This window comes from Lycium barbarum, chromosome 4 (assembly GCF_019175385.1).
Source record: "Lycium barbarum isolate Lr01 chromosome 4, ASM1917538v2, whole genome shotgun sequence".
NCBI classification, from domain to species: domain Eukaryota; kingdom Viridiplantae; phylum Streptophyta; class Magnoliopsida; order Solanales; family Solanaceae; genus Lycium; species Lycium barbarum.
The window spans coordinates 123,777,817-123,798,447 of NC_083340.1; the positions used below are offsets into that span (position 1 = coordinate 123,777,817).

At 36.0% G+C, this 20,631-nt stretch overlaps 2 protein-coding genes and 1 long non-coding RNA gene across 5 annotated transcripts; 2 read left to right on the forward strand and 1 right to left on the reverse strand.

Moving 5' to 3' along the window:
• The first annotated feature begins 279 nt into the window (after positions 1-279).
• LOC132637733 (aldehyde oxidase GLOX-like) lies at positions 280-5,459 on the forward strand. Its single transcript, XM_060354780.1, has 2 exons — positions 280-1,139; positions 3,723-5,459. The coding sequence occupies exons 1-2, from the start codon at positions 280-282 to the stop codon at positions 5,356-5,358; spliced, it is 2,496 nt and encodes an 831-aa protein (XP_060210763.1). The 3' UTR covers positions 5,359-5,459.
• Positions 5,460-5,976: 517 nt separating this feature from the next.
• On the reverse strand, positions 5,977-9,688 carry LOC132636353 (uncharacterized). The gene is made up of 2 exons (XM_060353178.1): positions 9,359-9,688; positions 5,977-6,371 (listed from the first exon to the last, which is right to left on the reverse strand). The coding sequence occupies exons 1-2, from the start codon at positions 9,564-9,566 to the stop codon at positions 6,088-6,090; spliced, it is 492 nt and encodes a 163-aa protein (XP_060209161.1). The 5' UTR covers positions 9,567-9,688; the 3' UTR covers positions 5,977-6,087.
• A 3,188-nt stretch (positions 9,689-12,876) lies between these two features.
• On the forward strand, positions 12,877-17,160 carry LOC132636355 (uncharacterized). Of its 3 annotated transcripts, none has more exons than XR_009581210.1 (5): positions 12,877-13,450; positions 14,012-14,071; positions 15,229-15,414; positions 15,515-15,599; positions 15,832-17,160. It is a non-coding gene; the product is annotated as an uncharacterized LOC132636355 (long non-coding RNA). The 3 variants fall into 3 exon arrangements; XR_009581209.1 differs by having other exon boundaries at positions 12,881-13,450; positions 15,507-15,599; XR_009581208.1 differs by lacking the exon at positions 14,012-14,071 and having other exon boundaries at positions 12,904-13,450; positions 15,507-15,599.
• The last annotated feature ends 3,471 nt before the right edge of the window (positions 17,161-20,631 follow it).

The window sequence follows — 20,631 nt, forward strand, 5'->3', positions numbered from 1 at the left end:
ACGCCTGCTGACGAAACCCCCCAAGCAGAAATGCAGACCATGAGGGAGCAACAATGGTCACTGATGGAGGAGATGAAATCCCTGAGGCAAACTATCTCATCTCTTTCTGGCAATCCAAACGCCGGAGTCAGAAGGCCCGGGTGGACTCTTCCGGCACCAACTATCGAAAACAATACACCCAGTGGAGACCGAGCGGAGGAAAGAACCGTTGGGAATGAAGATGCATCCGGGAGCGAATCCGTCTGAGATGATCCTTTCCGGACACAAGTCTTGCAATTTATGAAAGAGATAACTGATAAGATGAATAAAAAAGCTAAGGAAGCGAAAATGAACGTAAAGGAGTTGCAAGCCCGTATGGATCAAATTTTGGGGGCTCCGCCAGTGGTGGAGGGCCCAGATGCAAAGAGATACAGCCAGCGGGGATATAAGCCTAAAGCCGCGGAGTTGATCCCAAAGAGGTTCAAGATGCCGAACATCCCCAAGTATGACGAGACGATAGATCCGCAGGAGCACATAACAGCCTACACCATGGCTGTCAAGGGAAATGACCTAAAACTGAATGAGATCGAATCGGTCTTGATCAAGAAATTAGGCGAGACATTGGCTAAAGGGGCTTTAACTTGGTACTCTCTTTTGCCCGAACACTATGTTGATTCATTTGCTATGCTCACAGATATGTTTGTTAAAGCATATGCTGGAGCCCGAAAGGTGCGAATGCGAAAGGAGGGCATTTTTTGCATATCACAAGAGGGGACCGAGCTGCTCCGTGACTTCGTCACCCGATTCCAGGAGGAGCGGATGTTGTTACCAGCAGTTCCGAATGAATGGGTCGCTAAAGCTTTCACTGTGGGTCTCAACCCTCTGAGTTCGGATGCTTCATGGAAACTCAAGAAAAATCTGCTAGAGTTCGAGGCCTCGACATGGGAAGATGTTCACAATCGGTATACGTCGAAGATCCGCGTAGAAGATGAACAAGTAAATATACCGACATCTTCTATTGGCCGCAGTCAAGGTCAACTGAACTTTCATCGAAGGCATTCCAGGCACCGATTTGAACCTTACCCATCAGGACCACGGACTGATAGAAGGCAGGAGCGTTTCCGAAGCGAGTCACCGGAAAGTAACTCAGAGCAAGAACAGTAATGTCTACGGACATGGGGCACTGTTACATCAAAGCACGAAAACCGCAACAATAAGTACTGGAAGCATCTGAAGATGGCTCCGGAGTAGTGACTAAAAAAAAAGGAGGCAATTGTGCCTAAATGCATCATGTCCGAATAAGATACCAAAGATAGCCCGAACTGGCTCCGGAATAATAAAGAAAAAGACTGGGGGCTGCCAGATCAGCCCAGGAAAAATAGAAGGAATCAGAATCTGGAACCGGCTAGACCCAATAGATGTCAACCCAGCCGCAATTCTCTTGCAAGGTATTTTTGTTCATTTCATGTAAAAGTCGTATATGCAAAGTTGTAAACACTTGTGTACGTTCAAGGAATGGAATGAAGCAAAAATTGGCCTTCTAAACATTCTCATATACGTCCGAATGAAATGAAATCATTCTTAAATTTGCTCACACTTAAAAGTAAATAAGGATTACGAATCCGAATAATTGTGCCTAAATGAGCAGGAGACGTCCTCTTCATAGCACCGAAATAAAAGGGCCCTCTCTTATAAAGCCGTCAAGTTAAATGGCCAAAGTCGGATGCTTTGATTCCCGATCGTAAAGTTAACCGGACATGTTATTCCGGACTTTACTAGAACCAGAAGATTTAAATTCCTGGTCATTAACATCTTCGGTTTCCAAGGCTGTGAGGTTATAAAAGTTTCAGGTATAATTAAAACTCCTAGAGTCATCAACGCTACAATCAAAAGTTTTGGGGAAAACTAAAAACCCAAGAATCAGACTCAAAGAAAAGTTTTGGGTACAACTAAAAACCCAAGAGTTAGGACTCAAAGATTAGAAGTTTTAGATAAACACTGAAAATACGAGATCAAGCTTTCTATAGTGATGGTACTTTTTTAGCACCAATCGGCGAAAAACCAGTGGCAGAGTTGTCATCTGAATCCCTAAGTCCTGCACTCTTTTTCCCTTCGCCCGGTTTTTGTCCCAATTGGATTTTTCTGGCAAGGTTTTTAATGAGGCAGGCGGGAGGGTGATTACATGAGTTTCTGGCGAGAAGGGAAAAATCTTCCACTTCCCGATCACATCTGAGCGAGTAACCGGAAAGTTGGGGGACTATCTGTATGGGGTAAAATCCGTCGACACCAAGTGGACGTATCAAAGGACATGTCAGATTTGAGTCAGCAAGTGAGGGGCTAGCTCTAGGAAAGTATAACAACACTCCGGAGGAGTAACTTGACAACCGCTACCGGAGACAGAAACTACAAAGGGTCCGGAGAAGCATGCCAACTCACCGGTCAAATGTCATTCAATGTGCAACCGTTACAGGAAACCCCAAGTCTTCCTCCGGTCTTAATGTGCATTATTGCCCTTCAGTGCCATTCAGCGTCATAGCATTAAATCCCTTTATTACCTTTTATTACCTTTGGCATTAATATTGGTAATGAAGAGGGCATGATTTGTTTATCATGCACCCCATAGCTCTAGTATAAATAGAGGTACTCATTCTATTGTAAAGCATCTGAAGCATTGTACAGAATTACAAAGTATTCATTTATTCTTAGCATTTGCTCTTTCTTGCTCAATTCGTGGTGACTCACCGCCCGGAGACTCTAGCTCAAAGCTTCTCCAAGGCCCAGGTTACATAACTAGCTATGCTTTACTTTCACTTTTCATGTTAATTATTACTTGCCATTTCATAATTTTGGTTACATTGATCCACGTGTCCTTGACATCGCATACAAATTCAACTATATCGATTTTTCGTGTAAACAGTTTTAACTTAGCATTTACTAAAGAAATTACATCTTACGAGCAACGCGACATAAGTTCGGTACGCTAGAGGAGACGAAGGAACACTAGTTTTATTGACTCTAATCCCGCATTCTTCCAAACGAGGGCCTTCTCTGTGCATTCATGTGCAAATAGAGGAGTTGCAGGCCTAATTCAATTTCCAAAGCTATAAGTCCTTATTTTGCCTTGCGGGCTTATTTTCTTGTGTAATCTCTTCCCCCATTTCTCCTTCCTCTACCCCCTATGTAATAAAACAATTAAAAAAAAAATCATTTTCTTGCTTTTTACTAGATCATTAGAGGAACAATTCTTTATAAAAAAAGAAAATAAAATCTCTTCTTAATTTATGAGAAACAATTCATTTTAAATATTCACTATAGTTTTTTCCAACAAAGAAAATGGAATCGAGCTTGGCACACGTATTCAAAATTATTGCAAGAAAAGTTATGCATGCATGAGTTAATTACTTTCTATATTCTGTTTCATTGGGAGATGGTGTTGACTAAATCTTTCAAAAATATTCCGAAGCTCTATTTCCCATTAAGAAATGTCAACCCAATATCCTTTCTAGTTTCTTCTCTCGACAAACTGTCACCAAACAAACTTATTTTTGCAAACTAATTATTTGATCCTGGTACTATCATTAATTTCCTATAATATACCAGCTACCGTGCACCCCCAACAGTATATAAAGGACATTCTATCTCACACTTTCATAACACACTTTCCTTCTCTCCTATATCAAAACTCAGTTTATCATCTTCCTTTTGTCTAAAATTCATAGCTAATGGCTACTAAAACATGCAAGTCTTGTTTTCCACATTCTTTGGCAGCTGCCTTTGCTTCTGCTACCATCATGTCACCCCAATTTGGCTTATGCTGCAGGTGGCAAGTGGAATATACTTATGTCGAACATCGGCATTTCAGCCATGCACATGCAACTCCTCAACAACGACCGAGTCATCATGTATGACCGTACTGACTTTGGCGCATCCAATATCTCATTGCCTAATGGCAAATGTCGCAACAACCCTAATGACCTCGCCTTGAAAGTCGATTGCACTGCCCACTCTGTTGAATACGACGTTTCCACCAATTCTATACGACCCCTCATGGTCCAAACCGATGTGTGCTGCTCCTCTGGCTCTGCCACGTCTGACGGGACTTTGGTCCAAACTGGTGGCTTCAACGACGGTAAACATATGATGAGAGTATTCAAACCGTGCAACACTTGTGATTGGCAGGAAATGGGAGCTGGCCTAATTCAAAGTCGATGGTATTCCACGAACCATCTTCTTCCTGATAGAAGGCAAATTATCATAGGCGGTCGTGACGTTTTTAACTACGAGTTTTATCCCAAGACTGCTTCAACCAACAATGTATTTAGCCTACCCTTTCTTCAGCAGACTAATGATCCAAGACAAGAGAACAATATTTACCCGTTTGTTTTTGATCTTAGTGTGGACGGAAATCTGTTCATTTTCGCCAATGACCGAGCTATCTTGTTTGATTACATGACATACTTAATAGTCAAGACGTACCCACAAATACCTGGTGGCGACCCAAGAAATTATCCAAGTACTGGTTCAGCAGTTCTTCTTCCGTTAAAGAACTTGCGGGCACAAATGCTTCAAGCTGAGGTTTTGGTGTGTGGTGGAGCACCAAGAGGCTCATACCTCAGAGCAACAAGAGGTGAATTTGTCGGTGAATTAAACACGTGTGGGCGGATTACAATCACAGACCCGAATCCACAGTGGACGATGGAGACAATGCCACTGGCTCGGACAATGGGAGACATGGTAATTCTACCAAATGGTAACGTGATGATTGTCAATGGAGCAGCAGCGGGAACAGCCGGATGGCAAATTGCTAGGAACCCAGTCTTGAGTCCGGTGATTTACCGACCCGATAACCCATCTGGTTCTAGATTCGAGGTACAAAACCCGAATGCAATACCAAGAATGTACCACTCGACAACGGTTTTACTTAGAGATGGACGAGTTCTTGTTGGGGGTAGTAATCCGAATGAGCTTTACAATTTTACAGGAGTACTTTTTCCAACAGATTTAAGCTTGGAGGCATTTTCTCCATCCTACTTGGATCTGAAATCTGCTAATTCCCAACCACATATCATTTCTCCCGCTTCTCATAGTAAAATCAGGTACGGGCAACCTGTTAACATTCAATTTACTGTTTCCGGGTTACTAAACACAGATTTGGTCAAAGTGACAATGGTTGCACCTGGATTTAACACACATTCAAATACGATGAATCAAAGAATGCTAGTGCTTTCAAGTGGAAAGGTGAGAAGGATTGGAAGGTTTACTTACCAAACCAATTCAATCTTCCCGAATTCGGGTAAATTAGCACCACCCGGTTACTATATGTTATTTGTGATTCATCAGGACATACCAAGTGAAGGAATTTGGGTCAAAATCCAATAATTTGGATTTTTGATTTTGAAATAAGTTGTTGTAATCATGGTAGTATTCTATTTGATTGTTCTGTATTGCAGAAATTGCAATAATAAATCACTTGTTACCCTGTTTAATTTCCTCATTATCTTATATTAATAGTTTTCTTTTCTTGAACATATGTCGACGATTTGCAAATTTAAGAGGGAATGATAATGTGCCTATGTGATGGCTTAAACTGGTGAGAAAATCACTGTAATATAACTAAATTGTTTCATATACAACTTCACAAGTTGTTGCATAATTGCAATTAGAAATTAGGAATTAGATTGGACCAAATATGCTCTTATAAAGTATGCATATAGGTCCAAATATGCCCTTAGTAGTCTTCTGTTAAGTTTTGTGTGAAATTAGGACATTTTTAGCCCAACCAAGTAACGACATGGGCATTGTTGGACCAAACTATTAACGGAGGCCGAAATTGATGAATTTTGCATACTTTAAGGGCATTTTTAACCCGTTCCCGCTATCAATTTAATGTAACATTTCCCCTATTCTGAACTCAAAATCTGTTTTACTTTGCGAGTGTAGGTGGAGTTGATAACATATACTCCCTAATTCTAACTGCGTAAACTGAACAGAGAAATGTTACCAGATATATCCAGATTGCTACTGGATTTTCAATAAAATCAAGGCAACCTGCAGGATACAATAACAGTAACAAGCTTAGATAGCTTGTAGCATATGATACAATATTTATTAGATGCAGTACGTTGGAACATTGGTGGGACGATATACAAATGGTCTAACTGTGTGTGAATATCCTGAAGGATGATTGTAGCTGAACTTCACCCCCGAGTTGCTATCTCCCAGGCGTGTGCAGTGCTCGTGGAAGCTACTGATAGGTCTCGCTAGGCACGCATCCCAACGATCGCTCTCAGGCATTGTCTCGGCCACTCTATATATCCCCTTTGAATCTGTGAATGCCTGATAATTCAAAACTTCCCCAGATTTCGTTATGCAAAGAACAGCAACCTCTGCACCTGCAAGAAGGAAATAAGATAACCGCCTTAAGATACGGTATACGTGTATCCCTAGCACCAAAATTAGGATAAGATAGTCTTGCATTGTGAGTTGAACCAGCATCAACAGTACAAGCAATCACATAAATCAGCAGAAACATAGTCGATACTTTATCCCAAATTGACCAAAAAGAGTGCAAACACTTTTTGATAATGAAAAGATTTATAAAAAATTTGTTCTATGCCTTCGTTGTGTAAGGATCTTGATACCAGCAGGATGTCTGCAGAGACATCTTCTCTCATAAAATAGAGGCACAATGAAGCATCTATTTTGATGAGCTAACATTGGGCAGCCCGGTTCACTATGCTCCCGCTATGCGCGGGTTCCGGGGAAGAGTCAGACCACAAGGGTCTATGATGAGCTAACATTAAAGCATTTAAAAGTAAATCATGTAGAGTACCTAATGCTTGGACTTTATCCCATAAAAGTCCAATAAAGATTTTTTCTTTTGTCGCAGCCTTAAGTTTTGATTGATCTTTAGTTTGACCTTAAACCTGCCAGAGTACAAACCAGAGCATATTCTAGGAAAAAGGAAAATGAAGTGTGTCTGGAACAAAAAGCGGGAAGGAGGATAGCAAAACAAGAACCTACAATCTAACATTCCCTTAAAGAAAAACACCCAGCAACTGCTCAACACTGTATTCTGTATAACAATAGATGGTTAGGAAAAAGGAAGGAGCTTAAAAGGTGATAGACAGTGGGCGTGTTACCCTTCTCACCATCATCAGTGGAACGACCAAACCATCATGGTATCCATTACTAAAATTGACACCGTGGAAAAATCCAGTCATGCGTTTTTGTTGAGATTGCTCTCTACTCTTTGATATACAGTCAGACCTCTCTATAACAACCCTCCTCTATAACAACATTTCACTATAAGGGCCAAAAAAATTTTGGAACTGATTTTTCATGTTATGTTACATATATTATATGTTCTCTATAACAACCTGTCGCTATAATAAGCAAAATATCCGGAGCAACGACGCTGTCATAGAGAATTTTTGGCTGTATTAAGAAAAATAATGTGGAAACTCTCGATAGACTTTTGGAGTTGGTTAAGAATTGAAGCCTAATATGAATGAATCATAGATCAAATTTCCAGACTTCCTATGACAATCTTTTGGCACCTTTTTTCTATAAGCCCCAATATCATAGGCAAATACCAAACAATAAAAGCATATGACATAGCAAAGCTTATAATCAATGAAGAGTCAAGTGATGAACTAAACAAGGCAGAATAGCCAACAGAAGCATAGCAGGTAGCAGGAAGACTGAAGTAGAGAATTACTGTGCATTAGGCATCTACTGGTGCAATAAGATTCTCTTAATTTCTTTCTTATGGATAAGATTAAGGGTGATGTTGAACATGCGGAAGGATGGTGTTCGCAAGTGCAATTGTGTAGTACCCGAGTACACATGCCAAGATTTGTCATTGTGCTTCCAAACCCATTAGCCTTTACAAATTCAACAGAACTATACAGTGGTAGAGATTTTAATCTATATAATTTCCAGGAAAACGGAGATAGATCCGTGGTGTAATTGGTACATAATAACTTTTTTCCCAGGACCACACGGAGTATATAGGGATGCTTAGCCTATATTTCTATGTAAGTGTGTACGGATAGGTACATGGAAGGAGAGGAAACAGAAGGCATTATTCAGTCCTATTCAAAATTTCAGGAATTTGGTTTACTTTCTGCTGCATTTTAAACATCAAATATCAAATAAAACAAATAGCCCGTCAGGGTTCAAATCTTTTATTGGTTAGCAAAGCATAACAGTTTGCTTCTAAAAGATCCTTAACAATTTCACATTAGGATTTCCCAAGGTAAGTTGATTTCTATCATTTAGTGCACCATTTACTAGATGTCCAATGAATCTTCTTAATGATTTTTTTGTTGCATTTATTTTCTAATCAGTTACCTGCTCGTCCCTCCATCCCAAAATACTTGTCACGTTTCATTTCTCTCGAGTCAATTTGACTAATTTTTGGAGCTACATTGGATTAGATTAATTTAATATTTTAAAATTAAAACTCAGATATCCGAAAAACTATACGAAAAGTGCTATAAATTGCAATTCTTCTCATATGGATATGGTGAAAAAATACATCTTAAAATATTAGTCAAAGTTCATATAGTTTGAATCCTGAGAAGCGAAAAGTGGTAAGTATTTTGGGATGGAAGGAGTAATAAGAATATTTTGGGATGGAAGGAGTAATAAGAACTCAATGATTAGGATATCCGATGCTTTACCTTACTTGTAACTAGGTTCATGAACATTCTGCCTTGGTTTAATCCTAAACAGGAAGAATTCATCTCCTTTTAACCAACCAACATAGAAATGAAAAGAGTAATAAAGGAAGAAATAAGAGTTAATGGTCAAAAACACACCTGAACTATCACTTTTCGCGAGTTTCACACCCCAACTATCAGTAGTTCCCTTTTATTACCTCAATTATCACCATCTATGTATTAAAACACAATTCGAAGCTGCTTAGGCCAACTATCAGTAGTTACCTTTTACTACCTGAATTATCACCTAAGTGTGCTTTAATACAAAGAAGGCGATAGTTAAGGTAGGAAAAAGGAACAACTGATAGTTAGATAGTGAAAGTCGTGAAAAAGTGATAGTTCAGGTGTGTTTTTGACTATTATCTCTAGAAATAAAGTTTGGAACTTTAGTTGATGCATAGGGTACAATCACCCCTATCTTTGAGAGCACTAAGCAGGCCAGTTTCTCTGAAACTATCACTAAGCATCCAGCATAAACATAACAATCATTTAATCAAGCAAAATAAATACCCCACAAGATTCTAAACACTGCAATCCATAAAATTAGTAAAACTCTTAAACAAAAACACCAGAACAGTAGCAAGATCAGCTAGTAAGAAAAAATGAAACAAAGCTAAAATCAATCAAATAAAGATAAAGGGTAAAGAAAGAACCTTGTAGAACATGATCTTCAGGACCAACAGAAGAATCACCACAAACATCACAAACAACTCTTCCATGAATGTCACCAGTCCAAGCTCTAACTCCTTCTAAGGTCAAATTTGTAATTACAATCTGGTAAAGTATCATTAATAATACCTTTCTCCAACTTGACTCCATTGTTTTTTTTTTTTTTTCTTCTTGCAAAAAACAAGATTTCATTTGTTAAGACAAAAGAATTGGACCGGTGAAGTGTTTTAATAAGGTAGTTGAGAGATGGTTGGACCGGTATTTGAACCCGGTTCGCTCTCAAGTCATTTGTTTCGTCGGTGACTCGGTACTGTTGGAGTATAAGGAATTTTCTATAACTAGACAAATCTCTTAAAATAGGAGGGCTATGCAGGGTGTGTGTGCATAATTTAATAAAGTTCGGATTACATTAAAATTTAGTAGGATGGGGTTATTTATGTATTAAAACTTGCATAACTAATACTATTATGTTTGATAATTTTTGGTTGTTTTGTATAAAATTCAGCACAGCAAATACGGTATTTATAAAATTAAAAAATTAAACGCCACGATTGTGTAGATTATTAAGTACGATATTTAATTTTCGATCCACATCAAGTACAGTATTTAATTTTGAATTTATTTGATTTTTCGATTATGATAAATTGCCATTCAATCTGAACCAAACAACTTTAGTTTGGTTAGATTTTTTTTTCTTAATTTTCTTTTTCAGCTGGTTTTTGATGTAAATACATTAATGAGTTTCTAAAACTTCTTCTACAATTTGTTATTGAACTAACATATATTTTGTGAAATGGTTGTAATTTGGAGATAACTAGTAATTGAGTTTAATTTTTTTTTTCAGGCTTAATTTTTCTGTTTCTTTTTATTTATTTATTTATTATTATGTATACCATATGGCATTACCACTTACTATACTTTGTAAAGTTTGCTTGTTGCTCCTCCACAAATAAAGCATTGGTTACTATTGCTTGCATCACTATTGTAGATAGATGGAGAATAGCATGGATCATCATATAGATTGATCCTTGACTAGTTTATTGTAACGATCCAACCGGTCGTTTTGAGTTCTAGAATCCCTCTTTCATATTTGAGACTTCTTGTATGTTCATTTGGTAATTTATGACTTGTGGCTATGGGTTGTACGGGTCCCAATGGGCTCGAGAGTGTTTTGGAGCACTTGAACTTGAGCTAGTGCCTAAAGTGCTTAAAGTGGACCAAAATCAACATTTTGAGTGAACGGATTAGATTTATGATTTGAAGGTTCCTATAGGTTCATATGATAATTAGAACTTGTTTGGATGATTAGGTTAAGACCAAAGGAGTTCGTGTGTGGTTTGGATTGCAAAAAACAGCTTAGACCATGCGAATTTATTTTACTAATGTTAGTGCAATCCTTTGCGTTCGCGAAGGCTAGGGCAGTCATTGCGAAGAAGGATGAGTTTGGTCAGCACGGTTGTGAGGTCATTGACCGCAATCGCGTAGGATCCACGTCTTGTTTCTCTTCAAGATCATGAGCAATCATGTCGTGTCGCGAAGAGAAATAGTCGCAGATATAAAATTTAAATCTCGGAATTTTTATTGCATTTCAAGACTTTAAGGGATTTTGAAACTCGGCCTTGATGATTTTCAGTAGAGCTTTTGCCATTTTAAGTTGGGGCAAGCTTTTTAACTTGATTTTGGTTATTATATTCATATTACCATGAGATTTATATGCTATATACATGTTTTTGAAGAGTAAATTTAAATTCAAAATCTAGTTTAAAAGACTATAAATTGAGGGTTTAACTATCGATTAATTAGAGGTTGGATTGAGCTGAAATTTTAGATTTGGAACCTATAACTCAATTTTGGAATCAATTTCAGATTTTGACCCTGGGGCTCGATTTGACTTTGGTTGACTTTTGTTTGGATTCCTTAAATTATGCAATATGTGTGTCGAAGGACTCATTTAACCTCGTAGAATAATCTTTTGAATAGATTGGACTAATTTGATGAATTCTGAACGCGATAGAAATATTGAGAGGATTAAAGCTTCGCTTTGACCGAGGTAAGTCAAGACTTTGACTTCAATGACGGATGTTTCTTAATTAATTAATAACTGTGATGTACTGTGGGTACATGGGTGGCGTACAGGCGAGGTGACAAGCATTTTTGTGGGCACCGAGTGACATATCGGGTTAATTTGCTTAATATGCCTTACTTGATTGATTTGACTGATTATTTATTTGATTGAGCATAATTCCATAATAGAGGATTTTATAAGCCTTGTTAGATTACATTTCGATCAATGCACATGTAGATGACATGTTAGGCTATTGACCATGCCTTGTTTATATTCCATACGATTGCATATTAAATTTTGATTTTATCATGATATGCCTGTTGAGTTCATCCGTGCTGATTACTTGATATGCATGTGGAATTCGTCTGTGCTGATTCTTTATATGCACGTTGAGTTTGTCCGTGCCAGTTACTTGATATGCACATGGAGTTTGTGCGGTGTGTCGACAACGCGGTTGTCCACCATGGATCACTGCTTTTGGACACCCCTAATTGAGCAGTGTCCGTGCGCTTGTGTTGAAGGTACTGGTAGTTGACATTGAGATTCAACACCATGTGCATTAATTCATCGATTCATATCATATGCATATCATTACATATGTTGTTTGTGTGCATTAGATACATGCCTCAAGGTATTTGGATTGTTGAAATAGGGAGTATTTCTTCACATCCTCTATCTGTGCATATTACTTTCATATGCAATATCTGTGCATAAATTACTACAATGATGTGGTTGATTTACTAGAACTGCTACTACCCTTATCTGTTGAAATCATATTAACTGCACAAGTGGACATAATAATTAATATGCGTTGATTTTGTACTCTCATGCTATACTTGTTGCATTGATGTGCGTAGGTATGAGTTTGGGCGGTTACAGAGTTCGTGGCAAACAATTATAAAGTTAAAAGTATTTTTGTAAAGAAAAGGAGAATGCCAGATACAGAGTAAAGAGGAAATTAAGAATTTTGTTTTGGAACAAATATTTTGAGAATTAGAAAAAATATATTAAAACTAATATGGTAAAATACTTGGTCAAACCAAAAATTCTTATAAGCTGAAAAGTCATAAGTTGAAGATAATCAGCTTAGGACTTTTGACTGAATTTGGCTTATAAGTATTTTGGTGTTTACCAAACATAAATAAGCTAAAAAGTGTTTATAAACTAGTTTGACCAACTTATAAGCTTAGTCAAACACCCTCTAAGCATCAAGAGGAAAAAGTGATGAAATTTAATTCTGAAAAAGTTACCTCATGTTAAAGTATTAGGTTCCTAAAAAAATGATTGTTCAGAGCAATAAGCAGCTTCGTATATAGTTATACTAGATGGTGGGTTCCCGTGCATAGCACGGGCGGTGTATGCCCGATATTGTTGGTCTTAAAGCAGAACAAATTAAAAAATATAGCACTCATAAAAAAGTCGGTGTATTACAAACCAACCTTCTAATTTTTACATGAGAACATAGATTCATACAAATAAATAAAAAGGTTCACTTGATAAGAGAGTAGCTACTTCCAATTTAAGCACAACTCACATCAACTATTTACAGAGTTCTCTATAATCTATTGATTAGCTAATGAGAACTGAATGTTTCATGCTTTGGAAATTCTTTAGCAGCATTTACTTATGTTGCACAAATAGTTTCTTCTTCTTTCTGGATATGACTCCAATGGTAGACTTATCAAAACCTACAAAAATAACATGTGAAATACCAACTTTCACCATTGAACCAACATTATACTCCTATTTAAGGTCACCCTATATTATGTATTTTAATAAATAATAAGCAGTGGTTTCAACAAGGCTGCTTCCTAGCCAATAAATTTCAACTTAAGGTCATAATGAACTTTTCATCTCTTTATTATACGTGTCTTCAATGCTGTAACCCAACAACCACGTAGCATATTGCTTTTCAGTGTTATCTTTTATCCCTCTTTTACATCTTGTTCGATGTCATCGTTCTTTTTCTCTCTTTAGGCGTTGCTGTCGATGCTACTTTTCCTCTTTGAAGGTACGTGTCTCTGTTTATCAATTTTGCCATATCTTCTTATCCTTTCCTTGGTTCCATTTTTAGGTTTTATTTTGGGTTTCTTACCATCTTTAGTAATTTCGAAATTGAATTGCTGTTGTGGGTTCTCTTTCGCTGCTTCGTCTCCGATCTTCCCTCAGGTCTCCTTCTGGTTTCTCTTAATTTTCTTGAGAAAGGCAATTTCGACCCGATGAATAGTCATAAAGAGTAATTGAATTTGAGGAAGAACAAAATTGTGAGAATGGTTGGGCGTAAAAACCCATGCCTTTACATCTTTACATAATACACATAGTTGGCGATATGGGTCTATGTTGAGAAGTTCGAAATTTGATAGATGAAAGGAAAAGTAACTAATTTCCACAAATGAATTTGCATTTGTTATGTACTGATTAATTACGATTGGCTGACTGATTTTTAGTATGAATTTTGTAGTCCTTGCCAGTCTTCAATCTTTTCGTTATATTGTGTTTTATTTTATTTATAATTGCAGCATCCATTGTGCTAGCTGCCATTAATTACTGATGCTTCTTCATTTTCAATTAGGTCCCGACCATTAGAAAGATTATCATTTTGTGCAATGTATAATGGTTTTACAAATTACAGGTATGTGCGAAATTTCCTTTAATGTATTCTTTTGTTCCACCAAATTTTGAGTGGTTTAGGACTCTCATCGTCGGCATGAAGTTCCCTTTATCAGATATGTATGGATGTGAAGAGATGAGAATATTATTAGTCCCTTTTATGTTCTTATTGTGTTTGATAATGCTCTAAAGAAGGCAAAAAATATGGCTATCTCTGTTAGGAACTTAGGTGCAAGTAATATGTATTATCTTTCATCGATTTCCCGAATTTTCTTTTTTGTGGTGGCTCTTTGGGGTTTCTATCTATCCATCCTCGATAATTTCATAATTCAAGAGGACCTAGATAAGGATATTTACATTTTGCAGAGAAGGATGATTTAAAGTTGTGATTTTGATGAATAGGTAAAGCCGTATTTGTTTAGTCTCAAAGACAAGAGGGTGCCAGCTTATGATGGTTTGCCCCTTTCATTGTGAATGGGTTATTTTGCTTGCTACAAAAGAAACAATCTTCCCTGATTTAAAAACTATTCTGGATCCATGGAAGAAGCAAATATTCTTACCTCTTAAACTACTCTGGTCAAACTTTCATATAAAAAGCCTCACCTACCAAATTAATATGCTATATTCTACATAGATATTCCTCAATTATGATTATTGATGTATTCAACTCACTGTATCTCTTAACTCTAAAGAAAAAGAAACTAATTTGAAATTCCTGAAAATACCACTGTTTGGTTCTATTATTGATGTCCTGCAGCCACAGTATTATCGTAAAAGCTTTTTGTTGAACTGCTGCTATCATTCCTAATGGTAAGTATTTTTTTTCTCTGTATTTTCTCCCAGGGATATCACCACTGATTTTAAGTTCACTTGAAAATGACTCTCTCTATTTAGATTATTGAACATTAAAAGAAATTTAATCAGGAAAGTTTTACTTTAAGTTGACCTCGACTTGGCTGCTTCTTAGTCTATAAACTTCAACCTAAGGCCATATAGGACCTTTTCGTTACCTATTTATACGTGTCTATCAATTCTGCAATCAAACAACTACGTGTCCTTCGGCCCAAAAACTCAACAAAACGCCGCATCAGTTCTTGGATGCTTCACGACGGCTTTGGCTATTCCTTCCTCAAAGTTTTTCCAAATTCTCTGATAATATTGCTGAATTTTGCTTTGCAGGTTTAGATTGTAATGGAGAAAATGTTGCAATTGCAAAAAAATCAAAGTAAAGGGCGGCGAAATTGACTGTTGTTGGTGAAGTCTAATCCACTATGAACAACACTGAAATGGGCTGTTTAAGTTCTGATGGTAATGATGAGATTCACAATGTTTCTGTTCGGAAGCGGTTTAAGTTTTCCCGAAAAGGTATGACGTTTTAGCTCAATTAGTATATATCAATCTAAAATTGGAATGTATTATAAATTGTTGTTGGTCTGCTTATTCACAACCCATTCTAGAGTTGCAGTTTTTTTAATGCTTCTGTGCTCTCGGCTTCTTCGCAAGGAGTATTCTGACTGTTCTGTCTCGCCCGTGCCTTTGTCTTCATTTAGGTATAGTTGCATCTGAGATTTTCTGCTTCTTCTTGATTTTTTCTGGTTTTGTTTTTATGTTCCGCTGTTTTCTCCTGTGTTGTATGTCCGTTCTCTCTATTTGCCTATGGTTTGGTGTTTAAAGATTTCTAAATTTTAAAGTTCAAAGTTCAAGACCGATAAGTCTTCTCAAACCCGGCATTAGCATCATGGGTAAATACTAACAACTACTTATTACTCCATAACTGTACAGGTATTTTTTGCCAAATGCTCCTGAGAAGGAGGCTACAAAGCAGAGACAAAATGCGGGAGAAAAACCACACCACCATTTCCAACATGTAAATAGTGTGGCATGTACATATATTTTTCTGATATGTGATGTAAATTATGGAGTCATGGATGTAAACAATATAACACTTGCCAACGGTATGATATCTGCGTGTAAATAATATTTGTCAGTTAGCTACCAAAAAGCGTCCCACCGTTGGGCTCGTGTTAGCACGGGCTATCACCCCCTAGTTACTACTATTAAGAAGAGGGAGTTGAGTCACTTTCTCGTTGTCTGTTTCCTTCCAATTTAATTAAAATTGTGGGCCTCACTCATATATATTAACCAACAACTAATATAAAAAAAAATTGTGGGCCTCATAATTCTATGGTATATATATCCGTTCCAAATTAAAAAACAAATTGTGGGCTACATATATATTAAATAACAACTAATATTAAAAAAATAGTGTAAATTAATAATGTCAAAAAAAAGTGCACATTAATAATGTAAAAAAAAAAAAGTGCATCTCATATTAAAAAATCAAACAATATTCATGTAATTTCCAAAGTATCTCATTAAGTCAATAATGATGGATTCATTGCCACGTGCGTATTCGTAGCAAACACTAATATAATAAAGTTTTAAATACGGAGCACAAACTACAATGTTATATTAATCGTGTTTTGAACATAGTATCTCATATTGATCAAGCGATATATATATAAAAAAAAGGTGAGCCCAGCCAGCTCTTCTTAATAGTAGAAATATAATAAAGTTTTAGATACGGAGCACAAACTACAATGTTATATTAATCGTGTTTTGAATATAGTATATGTATATATATTATATTCATAAAAATAGTACAAACTAATAATGTCCAAAAAAAAAAGTGCACCCCATATAGGGTGGACCTCATACTAAACAACATCAAGCAATATATATATATAAAAAAAAAATTAAAAAAAAAGTGAAACCCACCATCTCCAAACTCACTGTAAACAAAAGTGGACCCCATATTAACAAAATCAAGCAATATATATAAAAAAAAAAGTGAACCCCATATGAAAAAAAAATAATGTAAAAAAAAAAGTGCAGACTTTGTATTCGTAGTAAACACTAATATACTAAAGTTTTAGATACGGAGTACAAACTACAATGTTATATTAATCGTGTTTTGAACATAGTATATATATATATATATATGCATAAAAATAGTGCAAATTAATAATGTCAAAAAAAAAAGTGTGCTCCATATTAAAAAATCAAACAATATTCATGTAATTTTCAAAGTATCTTATTAAGTCAATAATGATGGATTCATTACCACGTGCGTATCAATCCATTAGTGGGAGCAAATGAAATTGCTTTTCTTCAAAAAGTTAAATAGTCAAACCATACAGTTTTTTTTTTTTTTTTTTATATTAGTCTGAGATCTAATCTAAATATTAAACTGTTGTATTTGCTATTCCGCCATGCCATTTATTTGTTATGTTCACTAAAATAAATATACTTAAAATATTTATATTTTAAAATAAGATAGAACTTAATTACTTTTTTATTTTTATTCTTACTCTAATAAATGTGAAAAGAGATTAATTTCGTAAAAAAAAAAATATATATCAAATGGAGATCAAATAATGAATAAGGTAAATTAGTCAAATTATAATTCTAATCGACGTTTTCTTAAAAAACCATGCAAAAGACAACATGACAAGTAAAATGAGCTAAACCGAGAATATTTACCAAAAATTAAAAAATAGTATGTCTTCGTTTAAATAGAAAATCAATTTCTACTTTGTTTCGTTTTAAACATGTAAAATTAATTTAATAATTAGAATTAGCATTATCCAAATCAAAATTTGATAAAAAATAATAAGTATTTTACACCTTTAAATTAATCGAATTAAAATTAAAAGTATCAAGTCAACTGATGCTTAAATATTGCTATTGTTTTATCTCAAAGAAAAAAAATAGTTTCCTTTTAAACAAATCTTCTTTTTAAAAAAATATTAATAAATTTGTCGATTTTGTATTCGTAGCAAACATTAATATAATAAAATTTTAGATACGGAGCACAAACTACAATATTATATTAATCGTGTTTTGAACATAATATATACTCTATATATATATAATCACTATTTAAAGATAATCACGTATATATAGATGCACTATAATCTAGAGCGTTGGCCCGTGCGCATAGGCCATCTAGTATATTACAAAAGGCTTGGTTTCGACATGCCTGTTTCATCGGTGAAGGGCAATTTTGTCTTTTAAGTGCTTCATTCTTTTAAGTGCAATTTTGTATCCGACTTCATCTTCGTCTCTTTCATCGCTCCGTCTCCATCTCTGCTATTTTCCTTTCACTTGTTTCCTTTCTCTAAAAGTTTCAATACTTGATAACATCCCAACCACCAGGTAAGGCTCTGAATTTCACTCCCTCTTTCTCTCTGCTCGCAGATTTCTCTTTTTCTCTTTTCTTCTATTTTTCTTTTCTTTTCCTGTGGTACGTTTGGTGTAGATTTCAGATCACAAATTGTAAAAACTCTGTTGTTTTTTGATTGAGATGACAGTATGATTCATAGAACTATAATTCCCACTTTTTGGGAGGGTAATTCAATTATTACAAAGAACTTGCTCTAAGTGATGCACACAAGATGTTCGACAAATTGTCTGAGAGACGAACTCATTCGCCTGTGAAGTCTGAGTAACCGATCGCTATTAGGAGTCGATTAGGAGCAAGTTTTGGATAGTCAGGTAGGTGTGGACTGCTTGGTCAGATCGCTCAACTTGAAAATTGTCCGCACCTAAGTTAAGCAATCCTTTGGTGTTGATCTATAGTAGAATTGCAGCTAAATTTGGTATGCTCTTGAATTTTGAGTGAAACTACTCTTGGATTTTGAGTGAAACTATCATGCACATCAGTAATGAGCTTTGAACTGCAGAAAAATGCAAAATTTTTTGTATTCCTTTGCTTGAGTTTTGTCGTCGATAAAACTGATCTTATTCGACTAAGGGGTGAATTGCACTGGTTCTTCATGTTATTGTGTGCTCGAACACTTTTGCCTGTGGAGTATCTTTTTTCCTGCTGTAATATTATGATTAGTTCACCTGTTTAATATTACTATCTTTATGGTACTCACCTGTTCTCATATTACTCTGCTAACTCGTTCATCGTGGTTTATTAACACATCAATTCCGGTTGCAAATTGAATGTTGAGATGCCAAAAATACAGAGTTTGCATAGGAGAGACTCCTAAAGTCTATAAACTGTTTTGCATAGCAATCAAATTTTCAAGTGTTAATATATATTTCCCAAGTATTAGATTGACTATTACATGTCCATAAAGCCCAATATGTCGTAACATTTGCCAAAGCATTTAAAGGTTCAATGATGCAAGGTTTTGTTGCAATGCACTTATGATGTCCTTCCTTCTTTTTTTTTTTTTTTTTTTTTTTTTTTTGAGCTCTTAAAGCAGTTTTAGTATATCAAATACTTCAGCTAGCTCCTATAGTTGGGTTAAGCCAATATCCATTTTCATTACAATAAAAAAGAAATGCCATTTATTTCTCGACACTTCAGTGAAATGACTATAAAGAATTTAAGAAAGTTTGTAGAAAGAGTGGAATGAACTGTAAAATAGAACTGTGTGAATTACCCTTTTATCTCTTATCCATGAGAAATTGAGTCATGAAGTTAATCTCTCTTCTCAAACACCCACCCGGAAATTCTTGTTCACAAGATTGTCCAATTTCTTTGTCCGTTTTCGCAATTTTGGAGTTCAAATTGCTACCTATGTTTTAGTAATGCTTGAAACTCATTATAAGGAAAAGTTGCTATGCCTTTATGAATGTTGTGGGACTGAACTAGATTTAAGCCAGTATTAATGTTGCCAATTGTTACTAGCTTCCTTATCTAATAAACATGAGAGGTACATAAAGTTGGAGGCAGAACGCCGGAGAAGAAATTGTAATTTGCATTTAGAATTCATTTACTTCATTGTAAATATCTTGAAAGTGATCTGTGTTTTGATACTCTAGAGGGTCCCTTACTGCTTAGCATGTTTCTCTCGATAATTGTCAAAATGTAATTGTGACTTCTTGAAAGCTATGGTTTCAATGTTAGTGACAAGTTAACTTCTCTATCTCTATCACATTGAAGGGGAAATTCTTAATAAAATTGGAGGCGATCTGTTGGACTAGTGGTAATTGGCTTGAGTCTTGGGGTGCTCCCCTTCAAGGTCTCAAGTTCGAAACCCACTGGGTGCAAACAATTTCTGAGGGCCATCGGACTGGGGTAAAACCCTGAATTAACCGTGGTGCACTTGCGGGAAACTCCTTGCCGAGGGCCTGTGCACCCCCGGGATTAGTCGGGGCTCAAAGAGACCCGGACACCCGGTGCTTAATCAAAAAAAAAAAAAAAAAAAAAGATCTGTTGGACTAGGATTTCAGCTAAGAATAGAAAATTCCTTTATTTGGTTTTTTTAGAGTTACTTCATCAATATGTTTTAGAGATGATTACCCAGCTTGTTTAATCCATGGAAAATTTTAGGATGGAGAAAAAATTGGGATGTGAACCTTTTGATGATCAATTCACTGTTTCCTTGAAAATATCTCGTGCTGATTTACGATCTACATTGATTGAGTGTTCCTTGGCTAGAGAAAAGCTTGCGATGAGCAATGTTAATATTGAGTGATCTTGAGTCACTTTGATGTGGGCTGTTGCCATACTTGAGGCCAAACAAATGCACACTCATGAGCTGCTATACTTGATGAACAATG